General features: G+C 36.7%; 2 protein-coding genes across 3 annotated transcripts in view; one reads left to right on the plus strand and one right to left on the minus strand.

The window, feature by feature from the left end:
- LOC107722925 (serine/threonine-protein kinase/endoribonuclease IRE1-like) overlaps positions 1-8,570 on the plus strand; it is a 15,288-nt gene extending 6,718 nt beyond the window's left edge. Inside the window, exons 14-23 of the mRNA XM_016531422.1 lie at positions 586-805; positions 1,491-1,581; positions 1,672-1,861; positions 3,165-3,264; positions 3,470-3,669; positions 3,818-3,965; positions 5,014-5,141; positions 5,216-5,339; positions 6,111-6,178; positions 6,795-8,570. Coding sequence (XP_016386908.1) covers positions 586-805; positions 1,491-1,581; positions 1,672-1,861; positions 3,165-3,264; positions 3,470-3,669; positions 3,818-3,965; positions 5,014-5,141; positions 5,216-5,339; positions 6,111-6,178; positions 6,795-6,968 — 1,443 coding nt within the window. The 3' untranslated portion in view covers positions 6,969-8,570. The remainder of the gene's footprint in view (positions 1-585; positions 806-1,490; positions 1,582-1,671; positions 1,862-3,164; positions 3,265-3,469; positions 3,670-3,817; positions 3,966-5,013; positions 5,142-5,215; positions 5,340-6,110; positions 6,179-6,794) is intronic.
- Positions 8,571-10,390: 1,820 nt separating this feature from the next.
- Positions 10,391-18,837, minus strand: part of LOC107722962 (serine/threonine-protein kinase PLK1-like) — a 10,946-nt gene continuing 2,499 nt past the window's right edge. The window contains exons 1-11 of one of the 2 annotated variants that reach the window (XM_016531461.1): positions 16,398-17,112; positions 15,556-15,724; positions 15,323-15,467; positions 15,079-15,172; positions 14,547-14,769; positions 14,298-14,364; positions 13,986-14,086; positions 13,695-13,772; positions 11,321-11,475; positions 11,033-11,215; positions 10,393-10,909 (exon numbers count right to left, since the gene is read on the minus strand). In XM_016531461.1, coding sequence (XP_016386947.1) covers positions 10,703-10,909; positions 11,033-11,215; positions 11,321-11,475; positions 13,695-13,772; positions 13,986-14,086; positions 14,298-14,364; positions 14,547-14,769; positions 15,079-15,172; positions 15,323-15,467; positions 15,556-15,724; positions 16,398-16,760 — 1,785 coding nt within the window. In that variant the 5' untranslated portion in view covers positions 16,761-17,112 and the 3' untranslated portion in view covers positions 10,393-10,702. Of the gene's footprint in view, positions 10,910-11,032; positions 11,216-11,320; positions 11,476-13,694; positions 13,773-13,985; positions 14,087-14,297; positions 14,365-14,546; positions 14,770-15,078; positions 15,173-15,322; positions 15,468-15,555; positions 15,725-16,397; positions 17,113-18,837 lie in introns of those variants that run through there. The other variant, XM_016531462.1, reaches the window with a different exon arrangement.

Consider the following 18,837-nt stretch of genomic DNA (forward strand, 5'->3'; position numbering starts at 1 on the left):
GTGAAGCCGTGGTTTACAAACGCCCCTTAGCTGTTATAAATTCACTGTAAACCACGGCTTCTTGGGGCTTATTGCTTTTATAAAATGGTTATTCCATATACGTAGTAAGGTTTCACAAAATAAAACAGAGCAAATAAAGTGTAATGATATTAATACAAATATTATTCTTCCGCCAAACAATGTAGTTCCTCAGAAACGGTTGTGGTTCCAACAAAGTGGTTGCCGAGCAACACACAAATGTAAACAAAGGTGTATGTTTGTAGAGTAATTTTCAACAGCTTCGACCTTGGCTCAACCAATCAGAATCAAGGACCGGAACTATCTGTTTTATAAAGTGTGTTTTGAATGAATTAGTATCAGTATCAGTGTTCCTCTAAAGTAGCCTTCTGATGTTAATGAATATATTATTTATTTATTTATTTAATTTATTATTAATAGTGACACCATCTTAGGTGGATAAATATATAGGTGGATAATATTTATTATATACTTATATGTGTACGTATATTAATATGCATATAAGTATGTATGTATATAATATAAATAAACAAGTATAAAACTGCTTGTTCTTTTCTTTTCTATTAGCCTGTCAGAAAATCCCAGAGATCTGAAGAGCCAGTGGACTCCAACCCTCTGCCGGTGTTGACCAATCAGAGCGCTGCCACAGAGCCCAACACTCCATCCTCAACCTCATCCTTTAACAACAACAGCCATTCAGAGAAGACTAGTTCTGTTGCATCCAATCAAACTCAGCCATTCTCAAGCAAAGACTCCGCCCCAATTACGACAGCTGCTCAATCACAAAGTACGGAAACTATTCTATATCCATATCAACTATTGAACCTTATTCATGAAATACAAAAACAAATTTCTGTGCAAATCCTGTTAAATTCAAACTATTCTTAAAGGCACAATATGTAAGATTTTTTTATTAAAATATCCAAAAAACACTAGAACAGTTTTATATATATTTGCTGACTTGTGTACTTACATTATCCAAAATGTTTCGACGAGTGTTTAAATCCAGAGAAATAAGCAATTTTAACTAGTGACACGGACCGTGTCCATAGTGTCATTGTGTCTTCAACGGCTTTCAGCCTCACCCTGCTTCATTCTACTACGTTAATAAATCATTAGCTCATCCATGAACATGTTTTCTGCCCGAGTCCCGTCGGATTGCATCGGCTGTGGGGATGAAGACGACAACTCCCATGATTCCACACTCAGTCACAACGTCATCAAACTACACCTTTGTTTCTTTGTTTATTTTGAATACGCGCCCTCTAGCGGCGAAAAAATAACATATTGTGCCTTTAAGTAAATTGCTTTTTTATGACTGATTATAAGAATTGCATTTCATGAATGAGGCCCATGTTCTTTCCTTTTATCTAAACTAGCAGTTTATTTCATTTACAAACCTGTATGTTGTTCACTATAATTTAAGCCTTTACTTTGTGTTTTTTAAATTGTGTGTAACTCATATTCTTCAGGTGAACAGCCTGACGTTGTGGAAGTTGGAAAAATCTCTTTCAGTCCTGCTGAGGTGTTGGGCCATGGGACAGAGGGAACCTTTGTGTTCCGGTGGGTTATTATGAATTGTGATGCTAGTTTTTCACTGGTTTGTTTGGTTGGTTGTTCTTTACCCTTAATTCACTGGTGTTATGGATGCAGGGGTCATTTTGACAGTCGGCGTGTGGCGGTAAAGCGTATCCTTCCAGAGTGCGTGGAGTTTGCAGAGCGAGAGGTTCAGCTCCTCCGTGAATCAGACGAGCATCCCAATGTCATCCGTTACTTCTGCACAGAGCGGGACAGACAGTTCACTTACATTGCCATAGAGCTATGTGCCGCTACACTCCAGCAGGTGTGTTTCAGTGAGTGTGTGTGTTTGTTGAACATAACAGTGCTTTTGAATGTGGTACTAGTTTGCTTTCTGCTTTTCACTGTTTTATCGTGATTTGTAAAGTTGGTCTGCACTGGGGCAGGAACATTAGAATTGTATCATTAGAACTGAGAAGTCAACCAGTGGCAGACAAGGTAATCTGCTTGAAAACAAACTGTTTGTGCATTTAGGGTTAGAGTTAGTCAAGTTGCACAAAAAGTATAATGCAGTATAATATACACAATTAACCTTTAAAGAGGTCATATGATGCTGCTAAAAAGAACATTATTTTGTGTATTTGGTGTAATGAAATGTGTTTATGCGGTTTAAGGTTCAAAAAACACATTCTTTTCCACATCAAAAATGTTAAATGTCTTAAAACCATGCAGTATTTTTTTTAGTTATTTTAGTATTATTAGAATATTATCATAGTATTTATTAACATGTTGAATAAGCTTTTTTTTCAGTTTTAACCTTAGTTTAGGAATTTTGTTTGTTGTTTTTAGTAGTTTTTAAATTTTCTTTTAGCTTTATTTTTATTTCACTTAACAGTTCTGAATGTGTTTCTAATTAATCATAATAATTCATCTAATATTTATATTTTATTTTATTTCAGCTTTATTTCAATTAACAAAAACTCTTTTTAAGTTTTAGTTTTAGTTAACAATAACAACATTGAAACAATGTAGCCTCAACAAAAATATTAAATGTGTCTTTAATACCATGCAGTGTTTTTTTATTTTAGTATTATTAATAAACGTTTTTTTTGCCTTATTTTCATTTCAGTTTTAGTCAATTTAATACTTGTATCTAATATTTATATTTTTCATTTTATTTCAGCTTTATTTCAGTTAACAAAAATGCTTTTTAAAGTTTTAATTTGACTTAACAATAACATAAATTAGTGAGATTTATGCTTAAAACAGTCTGCCAAGCCAAGTGAAAATACACTTATATTCAAGATGCATTCTCTGACAAATATGCAAAACGCTTCATTTTTAAAGATGGTTTAAGGATTTAGATATTTAATTATTAAATTATTAATTATAATTATTAATTATTAATTATTAAATTATATTTCTACTAACAAGCAAGACAAAAACTGTGATCACAAATAGGACTTTGGCAATATGCCACAACTATATTCTTGTACTGTACTGTATTTTCTATTTTCTAAGTGTATAATAACATTTTTAGTATTCAGTTTCATCTGTATAATCAGCTGTATAATCACAACTGATTTGTTTCCATGCACTCTGATTGGGTTTTTCTGTTTGGCATGCAGTATGTGGAGGACCCAAGCTGTCCTTACTCAGACCTGAACCCAGTGTCCCTGCTGGACCAAACCATGTGTGGCCTCAATCACCTGCACTCCCTCAACATCGGTGAGTCACTGTTGCCATAGCAATGATTTCAATCATAACTTCCTTCCTGTAACTTCTTAAAAATGCATCACAGTTGCACATGGTAGTATTGCATTGCATCAATGTTTATTAAGTGCTATTAAATTAATTGGATATTGACAGTATATATGCATGCAAGCAGACGGACCCACCTTCATTAGTAATTACGTGTCCCTCTCGTGCTCAGTTCACAGGGATTTAAAGCCACGAAATATTTTGCTCTCTCTCCCGGGGGCACTGGGTCGAGTCCGGGCGGTGATCTCAGATTTCGGCTTGTGTAAGAAGCTTCCAGATGGTCGCCATAGTTTCAGCCTACGCTCTGGAATACCAGGAACCGAAGGCTGGATTGCCCCTGAATTACTCATAAATGCTCCAAAAGGGAACCCTGTACGATCAGTAGACATGCATACAAACACACACGTCACATGTTCAGTTTAAAAAACAGATACTGTGGTCTACTGAATTTTAAAAACTCACCAAATAAGATATATTCTTTATAAGTTTGTCTCCTTTCCCTCTATTTTTCTGTCTTTAGACGAGTGCAGTGGATATATTTTCGGCCGGATGTGTGTTTTATTATGTGACGTCCAAAGGACAGCATCCGTTTGGTGACACTCTGCGGCGTCAAGCTAATATCCTCTCTGGAATCTATAACCTTGACCACTTTATGGAGGATATACATGGTTTGTGCATGCATGAATTTTAAGTATATGGATGTGTACTTTCTGTTTAAGAAGTGTCCGGTTTTGTTTAGACACTTATCACTGACTTAAAGGCACAATATGGGATTTTCGTGGCTAGAGGGCGCGTATTCAAAATAAACAAATAGACACAGGCGTAGTTTGATGACGTCGTGACTGAGTGTGGAATCATGGGAGTTGTCGTCTTCATCCCCACAGCTGATGCAATCTGACGGGACTCGGGCAGAAAACATGTTCATGGATGAGCTAATGATTTATTAACGTAGTAGAATGAAGCAGGGTGAGGCTGAAAGCCGCCGAAGCAAAACGAGGCCACTGAACGAGCGCGACACATACGGCTCGAAAGCAGTGGAGCTTTTATTATGCCAGTCGACCGCTTCCACTCCTTCCGGTCGTGCCTATGTGGGGGGAAGAAAAGCACCGCTGTTTTATCATACTAGATACATTTGAAAGTTCTGTTATAATGCTGCTCTGTGCAGTCGTCACCTGTCTAATAAAGCGCACAACATATTAAAGCATCTTTGGTGTTTCCATGTTTTCTACAAAACAAAACCGGAAATCGAGGGGTTATGACGTCATTGGCAGGCGACACAATCACACTATAGACACGGGCCGTGCTTCTAGTTAAAATTGCTTATTTCTCTGGATTTAAACATTCTTCGAAACATTTGGGATAATATAAGTACACAAGTCAGCAAAATATATAACACCATTCTAGTGGTTTTTGGATATTTTAATAAAAAAATCTTACATATTGTATTCTGTCATTAATTACTCACCCTCATGTCGTTCCAAACCCGTAAAACCTTCGTTCATCTTCAGAACACAAATGAAGATATTTTTGATGAAATCTGAGAGCTTTCTGATCCTGCATGGACAGCAACACAGCTATCACATTCAAGGCCCAGAAAGGTAGTAAGGGCATCGATAAAATAGTCCATGTGACATGTGGTAGTTCCGCTGCTGTCTATGCTGTCTAATCATATTTGAATAGCTTATTAATGTTTTATGGCTGTTTTGGTGTTTGTAGAGGATGTGATTGGCAGAGATCTGATTGAGCGGATGATCAGTGCTGAACCAGAGACGCGTCCTTCAGCAGCGTCCATCCTCAAACATCCCTTCTTCTGGAGCCCAGAGAAACAGCTGCAGTTCTTTCAGGTGTGTGTTTTTGTGTGTGTGTTCATTGTGTATAGTGAGAAAGTGCAATGTTGAAGTTGTTCTTTTGGCTCTAGGATGTCAGTGACAGAATAGAGAAGGAGCCAGCAGACAGTGCTATAGTGGCCCGTCTGGAGAACTCCGGCAGATCTGTCGTAAGAACCAACTGGAGGATGCACATATCAGCACCACTGCAGGCTGGTAAGCACTGCTACTACTGTACTTTACCATTACAAATAATTGCAATAAAATTTTTATTTTACAGAAATATTGAATAAAATGTGGAATGTTTTAAAGGGGTCATAGGATGCTAATTTCACTTTTACATGTTGTTTGAACATAAATGTGTGTTGGCAGTGTGTGTACACATCTACCCTATAATGATAAAAATCCACCCAGTGGTTTTTATTTAATCCCTAAAAATAATATCCCCTTTTTCAAATCAGGCCGTGCTCAGTTTCTTACTTTTGTTTGTGAAGGAAATGTGCCCCCGATCTACCTAAATGCGTTTATATTCGTGCGAATCATTCGTGATCCAGCTTCACTTACAGCAGAAGTGAGTATAAGGTTTTTTTTATGAATCTTTGCAATCGCTGTTCCTAATAACGTGCTACTTAGCAAGTTTCGCGGCTAAAGTAAACAGTCTCTCAGAGCACGGTTTGTCACTCCACAGAAGACAGGGGCGGGGTCAGCAGAGCTCATTAGCATTTAAAGCAACATGCAAAAAACGGGTTGATTTCTGCAGAGGTGATTTTGACAAGGTAAAAAGGGTGTTTTTTACACTACCATTGAGAAATTTCAACAAAAGTATGTTATAGACTTTTCATTAAGACCCTAAAAAATCATATTAACTTGTGGAAAATGGACATCCGATGACCCCTTTAATGTATATGAAATGAAAAATGTTTCAATTCATGTTTATGCATGTCTATATATTTGCAAGCCTAATATAAAACTTTTTCCATCTGACAGATCTTAGAAAATTTCGTACATATAAAGGAAACTCTGTGAGAGACCTACTTCGAGCGCTGAGAAATAAAGTAAGTGTTTAGAACTTAATGTTTTTACATATGCATACAAAAGTCACTAATCACACAAAAAACTATTCATATTGCACTGATAATATAATATAATATACACTATCATTCAAAAGGGGTCTGTAAGATTTTCTCTGTAAGAAGTTTCTTATCAAAGTGTAAAAAAATTGATTAAACACAGTAATATTTTGTAATGATATTACAATGTAAAATAACTGTCTTCTGTTTTGATATATTTTAAAATGTAATTTATTCCTGTGATGTCTAAGCTGAATTTTCACCTTCACTTTCGATCAATTTAATTCATCTTTGCTGAAGAAAAGTAGGATTTTTTTACTCAAAAAGAAAAAACAATCTTACTGACCCGAAACTTTTGAATGGTAATATAATATAATATAAACTAAAGTACAAACAGTAATATCAAATATTATTACAATTTAAAATAACTTTTCTATTTTAATATTTTTTTCAAATTGAATTTATTCCTCTGATGGCAAAGCTGAATTTTCACTTTTAATCAGTTTAATGCGTGTTAATTTCTTTCAAAAAAGTCGTTCCGACCCCAAACTTTTGAATAATATAATATACTGCCTAACCTGTCTTCTAATGTTTTTAACAGAAGCATCATTATCATGAGCTCCCACCAGAGGTTCAGACAGCTCTCGGTGAAGTCCCTGATGGCTTCGTGGCATATTTTACCTCCCGTTTCCCCCGGTTACTGCTTCACACGCATTCAGCGCTTAGCATCTGTGCCCCCGAGAGACTCTTTCACCCATACTACCACCATCCATAGAGACATGCTTGTTTGTTCCTGCACTGGACTGGAGAGGAAAAGTAAGATCCTTGAGGACTCAACTAAACACTGTCGATGTAGAATTCTGCACTTCAGAACTGTGAGCACATTTCGTTGTAGAGCACTACTGACAAATTTTACTTAAACATCCTACTGGACTTGCTGAGCGAAATTTACCCAGGTTTTTTATGCCTATGCTTTTACAGAAACTGGTTTTGTAGGTCAGTGTGTATTAATGGGCTTTTACAGAGCTGCCATTGTCGCTGCTGGCTTTATGATGTGAACCAAAGAGCAAAGAAATAAAAAGGCCATATTTTCTGATGAGTTGACATCAGCCAATAGATTGACAAATGTTCTACCATTTGTCAGTTTTATTTTAATTCTGTCTTTTAACACAGAAGATTACTGAATTGCCAGCCAACTACTTATATTTTTAATAGGTAGAATTTAAATGGTATTAAAGTAAAGTATTTTCATATTAAGGACATTCTTAAAGGATAGTTCACCGCAAAATTCTGTCATCAAACTGTATATTCACCCGCATGTTGTTCCAAACTCATGACTTACTTTCATCCATGGAACACAAAAGGAGAAAGTATTGAAGACTGTGCATTTTTAAATTCGGTTTCAATGATTGGGGACAGAAGCTTTTAAGTTTCTAAAAGGGGTGAAAATGTCTCTATAAATATATCTATATGTCTATCTTGTGCGGGATGTTCCAGGTTTTCTGAAGCCATTCAGTAGCTTTATGTGAGATTATGACTGAGAAAAAAAACACACACTGAGAGCGGTCCCGGGTCTGAGGGTCCACACACAATTGCAAGCTTAGTTACAAGCTTAAAGAATGACAAAAGCCAGCACTACATCCATTGATATTTGCAGAAATATGAAGATCTTTGATAGTGGACTAAAAACGAAAAATGCTAATTTATTATATTAGTCAATTTGTACACCAAGTGTATATGTATTTGTGTGACTGGGATTGGGATTTTTTTTCTTTTGATTTTGCTTTGTGTGGTTTGAATCACAGCTTTGTGCTACATTTATGGATCTTTTACAGTCCATCACACATTGCAGCTTCATCCCCATCTCTCAGCGTTACAGCTTCAAAACACTAATATTGTGTTTCCTTGAAGTATTTTACAGCCTGCTGTACACTAGTTAAAAAAAAAAAAAAGAACTTTTTATAAATTAAGCATTGAGGATTTTTGCCACTGAAAATTCACTCAATTCACTGAATGTGGAAATACTAGTGCCTTCGTTTTTCTACCCAATAATTAAATGTATACTGATTGTTTTGCCAAAAATATCTTTGCAACTATTTGTTACAGTGGCACAGATCCAAAAACTTTTATACTTGATTCAGATTAATGTTGTTGCAGACGTGTTTGTTGTGGATTTCCATTAAACAAAATACTGATCATTTCAGGTGGTATTGACATTATGTGTTTATTACAAGGTACTTCAAAAAATATCATGCTATTACCATTGTGTATGTGCAAAAACATGGTACTTCTACAAAACACTTCAGACAGTGATATAATCTTGCTTTTTGTTTTGAGCACCAAAAAAAAAACTAAATAAACTGTACTTTTAAATTTTGATTGAATTTATTTATTCTGTTATTTTATTTTTTATTCTTGTTTGCACATGCTGTCTTAACATAAGCTTAAGATACATATGCTTGTGACATCAAGTCATTCCTATAATTCAGAAAACATGCAATATGTTTGGGATTGTTAAGACTTTTAATGATTTTGTCTCTTCTGCTCACCAAGGCTGCTTTTATTAGTTTAAAAAATACAATAAAAACTGTAATATTGTGAAATATTACAATTTAAAATAACTTTTCTATTTTAATATATTTTAGAATGTAATTCACTTCTGTGAACGGCAAAGCTGTCATTATTCTAGTCATCAGGATCACGTGATCCTTCAGAAATCATTCTAATAGAAACATTAACAATATTGGAAACAGTCATGCTGCATAGTAAATTTGTGGTAACGTGGATGTGCTTTTTTCCCAAGATTCTTTGAATAAAAAATTCCAAAGCACAGCATTTATTTGAAATATAAATCTTTTGTAATATTATAAATGCATTGGCGGTCACTTTAAATCAACTTAAAGGGTTAGTTCACCCAAAAATGAAAATTAGCCCACAAATTACTCACCCTCAAGTCATCCTAGGTGTATATGACTTTCTTCTTTCAGACGAATCCAGTCGGAGTTATATTAAAAATTGTCTTTGATCTTTCAAGCTGTTTAATGCCACTCAGCGGGTGTTGCATGCATCAGTCCAAAAGAAGTTAAATAAAAAGCACCCATCCATATAAAAAAAAAAGTGTCTCGCACGGCTCCAGGGGGTGAACAATGGCCTCCTGTAGCGAATTGATGCGTTTTTGTAAAAAACATATCCATATTCAAAACGTAATAATCACTTTAATGTAGCTTGCGCCAAAAGTTGTACACAGAAGCAGCTCCGGGGGAATGACGTATGAGGTCAGCGTTGCGCATGCGCCGCTCAGAAGTGACGCACGCGGAGAGATCGAAACAAAACAACGGTCACGAATTAGAAGTACAAAACGAGGATTTGTAAAGAAGAATGTTGGAGGATTTCGATATAAGCCAAGAGGAGACTGGTTTTCCTTTGCTAAAGTAAGGAAACTTTGCTTTCTTTGCTCCTGTTAATAAACGTTGGTTTTCATGAGACTCAGCATGCGCAACACTGAACTCATACGTCATCCGCCCTGAGCTGCTTCTGTGTACAACTGTTGGCGCAAGCTACATTAAAGTGATTACGTTTTGAATATGGATATTTTTCTTACAAAAACGCATCGATTCGCTACAGGAGGCCTTTGTTCACCCCCCGGAGCCGTGTGAGGCACTATTTTTTTTAATGGATGGGCGCTTTTTATTTAACTTCTTTTGGACTGATGCATGCAACACCCGCTGAGTGGCATTAAACAGCTTGAAAGATCAAAGACAATTTTTTATATAACTCCGACTGGATTCGTCTGAAAGAAGAAAGTCATATACACCAAGGATGACTTGCGGGTGAGTAATTTATGGGCTAATTTTCATTTTTGGGTGAACTAACCCTTTAACGCAACCTGACTAAAATGTTTTAATTATAAAAATAATAATAAATACTAATCCCAAACTTAATAAATACTAATCCCAAACTTAGTGCATATTACCTTGGAAAACTCAACATGAAACACCCCATTTCAAAAATATTAAAATGAGTAAAGTGAAATATTGAAATGATTGAATGATCAAGGTTTCATGTTGACTCAAACACAAAACAAATTTTCAAGACACTTATATTTTTAATTTAACTCAATTATAAACTTCTATTTATCAATAACAGTATCTAACAATCACAGTTTCTCTAAAAATTCTCTTTATTTTGGAATACCAAGTTATTTCAAATATTCTCTTACACATTAAAAGATTAACCTCAAAAGCTTTTATACAAAGAACAGTCAAAAGGTAAACAGACAAGTTCTAAAACATTAAAACATGTACAAGAGCATTCACATGATACAGAGACCCGGCATGGTCACAAACTCCAACCCCAAAAAACAAGTGATAGTAGAGTAAACAACAGATCCAGAGGAGGAAGTCATAGCGTAGAACTGTACAAGTTTTACTGCTGGAATATTTAAGGGCCCTCAGACTTGAGCAGAGTTGGTGGTGAACACAAAGCTATACAATTTGTGATGTCAGTGGGTTAGCGGGCGGAAGTAGCATTAGTGGCAGTGCTTTTGCAGGCCATGAGCTTCTCCACCATGTTGCGAGCGTAGCGCAAACGGCTGGCCAACTCTTTGCAGCATCCGAACTCCTCGATTAGGGTCATCTTATAGGTGTAGAACTCTCGCTTCTCATTGATGTACGTCACTGCTCCCATCAGGGTACACAAAATAAGCTTAGTGTGGTCCTGGAGGGCACAAAGAGAAAATGGTGAGTTCACGGTTTCAGTTTGGATTCTTCTGGATTTTGTTTGACATCACAAGTACCCAGATGCAGTACTTAATCCATTTTAGACATGCCAGTTTCTCACCTGGAAGAAGTTGATCTGCACAGTTCCGTTGCTCAGGTGTAGCACGATGGCACTCTTTGTGCGGAACCAGTGGCGGAGGTAAGGCAACCGGGTCAGTTCATCCCCATCACGGGGTGTTATGTTTGCCCCAGCCTTCAGCAAGTGCTCGCTCATGTAATTCCTGAAGTACTTGAGGAGTGTAATCTAAACCAAAAAAAGAAAAAGAAAAAAAAAAAAAGACTTCAGCAATCCTGGATAACAAAACCATTATGAAACTCGTTCATTGCGCTATTTCCAGCATACACAGACCTTTTTGGAGAGCGAAGAAGGGTAGGAACGAACACTGAGGTAGGATTCTACTGAGTTGCGGTCAATATATTGCAGACTGTCACCATCAGCGTACATGACCAAACGCGTGGAATCATTGAACAGAACGCCTACGCTGTTATCACACAGTTGGTAACCTATGAAGGGCAAAAATACATTAGCATATGGGCAATATTTTTAGACAGCATGCAAGTAGCCGTTTCTGAATGAAACTTGCGCACAAAAAAAATTGAATACTCAAAACATTTGTGAATAAAGCACCTTTTCCATCCTGTGTGTTCAAGAAAACGATCTTCACTTCCTAGAAATTTGCTACAAAATATCAGTAATATATATATATATATATATATATAAATAAATAAAGTGTATATAAGTTATATATATACACATACATATACACATATACATATATACACATACATATCGCAGTGTTAAAATGATGGTAATGTGAATGATAAAATACTGTTTTTCTTTTTTCTGTCGTGTAATCGACTATTGTTTTCAGTGTCGACTAGTAGGAGCTGTACCGTTTAGTCGACTAGAGCCGCACATCCCTAATATATATATAGCTGCCGCAACCGTGGAAGACAGTGACTTTTTTCCCTACATAATACATTAATTGAACCTCAGAGCAGAGTCCTGCACGTGGGACGGATGAACGGCTAATATTTGATGTAACTGGTGGAATATTGTGTTGTCATTTGCGGTGTTCAATTCAACAGGGCCTCAATTCGATATCTGCTGATAGACAGATGCTTTCAAATGGTTGCTTGCGTTCACGCTCTGTAGTCTGAAGACCCCAAAAAAAAGGTTTCTATTTACAACATGATTTGCAGCATCGAGCGTCGTAGCCAATCGCGCTGCAACTGACATGAATGGCAGCTTGATTATAACGGGAGTGCTCCTTGCTTGCTTTCTGTATATAAATCCATTTACAATTTGAATAAAAGTGTTGTTCATGCTGTTAGGAGGACCAATGGCCACATATACACTGCAGGGTTTCAGAAGAGACAAATGCATTCAAATGCAGAGTCATTCCCCATATGGGCAGATTGTTCATATATGTAGGAAAAAATTTCACATCATTTACACAAAGGACACACGTTCTCATCTTTTTTTATGTTAATTAACTACCATGTTGCAATGCATATCTATTTTTCCATCAATGTTGGTTTGATTGCTCATTACATGAGAAAATGTTTGCCTACCTGATGTACTAGATTTAGTGCGGGTGCGGTTCAGCTTGCGGTCTTTATGTCAAACGGGTCTGGGTACGGAATTAAATTAATGCTGCTGTCAGATAACGGGTCAGGGTGTTCTGTCAAGTACTGCATGTGCAGGGCGGGTGAGAGTTTACTAAACAGGACCTGTGCAGGACTCTCAAGAGTGTGCTGAAAAATGTTGACTGAAACATAGCTAGTGAAAGAAGAATACTTTGCTCATTCCTTAAGGACTGATGGATCCACCAAACTAAACTGCAGCTAACTCTACTAATTGTAGTGATGCACCAAAATTATTTTTTTTGTTTTTTAACCAGAATTATAAAAAGTTTATTTAGCCAAAACCCTAAAATAAAAGTTTCAGTAATTAGGGTAATTGAACTTATGCTGTTAAGAGTGTTGTGTTCTCAGGTAATAAATTCAATCAGTCACAGTAAAGTTCTTCAGCAATGAGCCACTTCTCCATTTCAACCAAACAAATTTTAAATGTTTCTACTAGAGCCCGACCGATATATCGTTTAGCCGATATTATCGGCCGATATGAGCCTGTCGCCGATATATCGGTATGGGCGAATATGCCGCCGATATGAAATTTTTTTTTACAGAACATATAACGCAAATAAAATGCTTGAAATGGTGTAATTACTTAGTTTGTCAAGCAGAGCGCGCTCCATTGTTTGCAACTGACGACCTGGATGAAATGCTTTTGAAGCTTAAGTCTATAGAAAACCATTGAAACTTTGAACGGCCATATCTCCGTAACTGCGTGACGAATCCGCGCCAAATTCGGCCGATATATCGGTATCGGCCTTTTTTTTTTTTACTCCCAAATATCAGTATCGGCCCCCAAAAAAAACATATTGGTCGGGCTCTAGTTTCTACTCTACATGAACTCACAAAGTGAGTTCACCCTGCTTACATGTTTGCCTGTTGTAGTTTGTTTGCACAAAAAAATAAATAAAAAATACTAAGAGTCAAAATGCATCATTGGAGAAATGCTAATGATATGGTTTAGAGGGAATAAAGACAGTTTCAACAGTTTTTAGGGAATATTCCAGTTACTGAAATTTTAGTGCAACAACAAATTCCAATTTGGATACTGGCTTGAGTATATCAGTGTCAGCATGGTGTCTTACCAAGGCCATATTTGTCAGAGTAGTCGACCCATTTACTAATCCAGAAGATAGGAATACAAGCAGGGTCCTCTGCTTCCCCTATAAATGGAAAGATCAGTCATTGCAATATTCTTGTCAATAGTTTGAATATGTACACCAATCAGCACATGACCATATTTTTGTGGCTTTATGTGCAAATGCACAAAGTATAGTTATATAGATTTTTACTATCACAGTAGCTCCTATTCCTATTTCCATTAAAATACAGCAACATCCCTTCTGTTGCAAGATGCAAAGAATCCATGTGGTTACCTTGTCTAATGAAGTCTCTCTCAGATGGCCTGGCGGAGTTGAGACTGGCCAGCTGCTGCAGCATGTCACTTAGATGACAGTCAGGTTGTTCAACTCCATCCCTGTGCAAAACATTACATTTAGTGACATAAATTAATTAAATACAAACATATTTCTCTAAAGCCCAAACCCTACATTTATAATGGATGCAAGCCAGAGTTCAAAATTATATTAAAAAATCATGGTTTTAATCCTATTGGCCAAAATATGTGTTCAAAACCAGATTTAAAGAGTCAATAGTTTGCCAGTATCTACACAGATAAAACAACTAACCTCTGCTGAGGATCTTCCCTTTGTTGCTGCTCCATTTTTCCCATTTTCTCAATTGGACTGTCTGTTCCTGTACACACAGAAGATTGCATGCAACATGAAAGTGTTTCAAATTTAATTTTATTTCTGAGTGACGATATTCAATGAAGTAGGGGAACACTGAAATCCAACACAGCCATTTAAATAAAGTAAACAGTTGTGCCAAAATACTAGAAGAAAGCATTAAAAAAATTGATTTATCTACACGCATACCTTTATTAAGTGACGAGAGGGGTTTGCGAAGAAGGGCGGGATCCAGATTGGAGGGGGCGATGGAGAACCTGGGAGGTACAGTGAGACAGGAAGTGGGCAGCCGCAGAGGCGCATAACCAGAGGTGAAAAACTCATCGGCCAGCAGCTCGGACACAGAAGGTCTGAGCGTAGGGTCAGCGTGCAGCATCCGACGAATCAGAGCAGCAGCAACTGGATTAATGTGCTAAACAAGACAAAAGAAGCATAATGTAATATGCCACCAATCTGTTTTTCACACCGAAGAGGAGATTCACTTTTCACTTTAGCTGCATTAAACATTCCACAATAGAAGCTACAAAATCTAGCGAGTTGCAGACATAAACAGAATTAGTCACAATGAAATTAAAGCAGATTACAAAGTTACAAACATTACAAGGTTAAAACATTTAATAAAATAAGACCAGACAAATATTTACAATAATATCTATAACAGACATTAAAAAAAAAAAAAAAAAAAATTCATGCCAACTCCTGATGCAAACATTACTCTTACTCTAGGAACGGTGTACTCATTCTTCTTGATTCTGATGTAGGTCTCCTTCAGACAGGATGTCTCAAATGGTGGCTTTCCAACCAGCAGTGTGTATCTGATAGACATATTACATGACCATCAGCAATCATACATGCTCAGTTATAAAAAAAATGAAGCATTATGCAAGAATGATATTCCATCAGAGAGCTAGTGTTTTATGAAAACCAAATGCTTCCATAGTTATTTAATCCAACAACGGACTTACAGAATGCATCCCAGTGACCATACGTCTACTTCAAAGCTGTGGCCTTTCTTGCAGAGCACCTCTGGGGCGATATAGTTTGGAGTGCCGCACAGGGTCTTCTTTCTCTCTCCATCAAACTCGATCTTAGCGGCCAAACCAAAGTCACCTAAAGAGAGAGAAATGGGACAAACAGTCTTGATTAAAAGAGGTCAGGGATGAAATAAAAAGGCAAAGAACAATCAGTGTTTGCTTACCGATTTTCACATCCATGTCATCATTGAGGAACAGATTTCCAAGTTTAAGATCTCGGTGGATGACCCGGTTGTTGTGCAAGTACTGACAACCCAGAATAGTGTGACGCATGAAGTATCTGGCCTCAGGCTCCGTCACTGCCTTCCTCCGCTTGTGCAATTCAAGGAGAGACTGCAAGTAAAGAGAAAGAAATGAAGCACCAAATCTAGAGCAGGCGGGAACGTCAAACAACCTTTTTTTTAACTCTGCTTACACCACAAAAAAAAAAAAAAAAAAACTTAAATTATACATACACGATGTATATACATACAAGAAGAAAAATAATAAAAAAAAATAAAAAAAAATCTTAAACAGGAAGCAAAGGAATCAAATAAGAATTCACCAAGAACCTCCTGGTTAAAAAAAAAGTTTCCAATTTTTAAGAATTTCTTTATCTAGTAGTATTCGATGATTATTTGAGTTTACAGAATCTGAGCATAAGATGCACAAAGATACATTAAAAACTGCAAGTGAGGAAAAAAAAAATATTTCTGACTGGAGTTCGTTTCAACAATATCTCCGAGAAACAGAAAATCAACTGACGTCACATCCTCCAGTTTAAAATCCACTGACTGGCAGTGTAAGGGAGAAAGTAACGTTAGAACCTGTCTTAGTTTATAGCTATCTCGTACATTATTATAAGGAATAAACAATTGAGTCTAATGTTAGTAAGAACACAGTAAGTACCTGTTAATCTTAACATACTTTAAATGAGTTAACTTAAAGCACTGTAGTACACGATCACCCAGTGACAGGAATAGCGACCGTTGACGGTCTGTTTTCAAATCAGTATCCCTGATCTTACCCGTCTCCGACAGATTTCCAGCACCACGTACACGAAATCATCATCCTCAAAAAAACCGTGAAATCCCACGACGTGTGGGTTATCGAGACTCTTGTGAATGGCGATTTCTGTGCTCATTTTCTCTTTCTGGTGCGGCTTCAGTAGCATCGACTTCGGCACCACTTTCCCTGCGAAAACCTCCTTTGTGTCCATATCTGTGATTTCGTAGCATTTCGCAAATCCTCCTTTTCCCAGAAAGCGACCTCGCATGTATCTCTTCATGGTTCTGGGATCCACTAGAACATCAGGAATCTCTTTCAGAGGAGCAGATTTGGGGTCGACGTGAGCCGATGGCTTCGCCGTCTTTGCGATTCCTGCGCTCATCGTTGCACACTTTACAGGACGATTTAAGGAGAATAAGGAACCCTAAAGTCCTGAAAAATAAATAACCGAGGCGAAGTTCCTTGCTTCTTTATCCCGAAACAGCACGCAATTCACCAGTCATCCACATCCGCTGCGAACCACCGAAAACTACATTCAAATAATAACTCCAACAACTTGAAAACCCACAGTATACACTGTATCTTATCTAAAAGATGTATATTCACCGCCCTGAGGCACGCATTGGTAGTATTTCGCGGATAAGAACGAAATTAAACGGGCATAAATAAAGTGCGTCGGCCCGCTGCTGTGACGGGAATGCAGTGAGTCGCTGCTACTTTTTGAATTGTGCTCGATTCGTTATCTCCGCCTCTGATTGGCTGCTGCGATTTAAATTCTGACCAAACACAGCGAAGCATCATGGGACTCGCCGTGTACGTTCTAAAAAAACTTTATTTATTATCTTTGGCTATTTAACTTTGGGAAGCATTGGACAATGCAAAATAGCTTTCGTATTAAATGATATTTTATGATTTTAATATGAATCATACGTTTTATGAAGTCTCTTTTAAATAGGGCCAACTCTATTATTTAAAGTGCACTAATTTGTAATAATTAAATTATTAGCTACTTGCATTTGTGTGTGCGCAAATGGTCAAATGAGGGCACATTTTAGATTGCGGAGGGGGAAAATACCATGTCACCTATCATTACACACGTTTTTATGTTTGTGAAACAGAAAGTTTGCCCTTGTGACACAAAACCAAAACAGTGTTACAAGGTCAGTGAGCAGTAATAAACAATGTTATATTAAATTATTGGACAATTATTAGCGTTTATTTTAATGTCTCGTTCAATCCCATGATATTCAATTATTTCTCACAGACTTAAAATTAATTGCTTTCTTCTAAATATATAAATATGAAAAAATAAAATTATGCAAATGTATTTTTTTCATATAATCAAATCATTAAAGAGAAGACATGACTTAGATTAGCTGTGTAGGTGTTTTTTTTTTTTTAGAGTATCTGTGTCTTTGTCAATTCTGTGAAGTGTTTCCTAATAAGGTTGTTTGCTGTTTTTCATGACAGCATTCTCACTGTTGTCCTCACGACTTTCTCCTGTCTAGTCCATTCACAAATGCACGCATGCACCCACCGCTTCCCGATTAAAACACTACAAGTGTCTCTCTAAAAGGTTGTCATGGCAGTTAGATAATTTTAGCATATAGAAAAAGATGGGTTGCATGGTCGCAGTGAGAAAGGAAGTACTTAATGTTTGCATAAAACACATAAGCCTCCTTGAAAGCTGAATAAATTATAGGCTATATTAAACCGTTCCAAAATACATCAACCTACGCATACTGCTGGGACTAACATTAGCCTACTGTCTATGATCATAGCTGCCATACATATTTAGTGACAGATCAAAGTTTTTACCATTAGTTTTAACATTTGTGTTTCATTTTGCTACCATCGTGGTTTTTACTTTTGTGTTTATGCAGTTTATCATCATTGTGGACATGCCTGTATACTGCATTATTTTTGCTCATAGCTACTCCTTAGTCCATTAGTCAATTGGCCTGTTTAGAAATAAATACTTTATGAAATTATTTTTGCTCAAAAATAGCTAGCTTAGTTCATTGTCCTGTTTAGAAATAAATACTTTATGAAATTATGGAATGTTTTTACGAGGTGACGAAGAAGTGAAGCAAGGAGAATGCGTTCAGATGGAAGGTGCAGTTTTTAATCATTATCTGCATTGAAAATGTCAGGAAACTGGGGTTGATAACAAATAAGCAACAACAAAAAGTTAATCTGCCATGAACTGTTTTCATGAATTATATGGCCAAACTCACACAACTGCCCACTATAATGCATTGCTTTACATTTTTATTTTACATTTCAGGTTTTGAAGTAATAGTTTACCCAAAAATAAAAGTTTAATTAAAATTTACTCACCTTCAGGCCATCCAAGATGTAGATGAGTTTGTTTTTGGAGAAATGTAGCATTATATCACTTGCACCAATGGATCCTCTGCAGTGAATGGGAGCCGTCAGAATGAGAGTCCAAACAGCTG

The sequence above is a fragment of the Sinocyclocheilus rhinocerous genome, unplaced genomic scaffold, assembly GCF_001515625.1.
Source record: "Sinocyclocheilus rhinocerous isolate Xijiao unplaced genomic scaffold, SAMN03320098_v1.1 scaffold3, whole genome shotgun sequence".
NCBI classification, from domain to species: Eukaryota; Metazoa; Chordata; class Actinopteri; order Cypriniformes; family Cyprinidae; genus Sinocyclocheilus; species Sinocyclocheilus rhinocerous.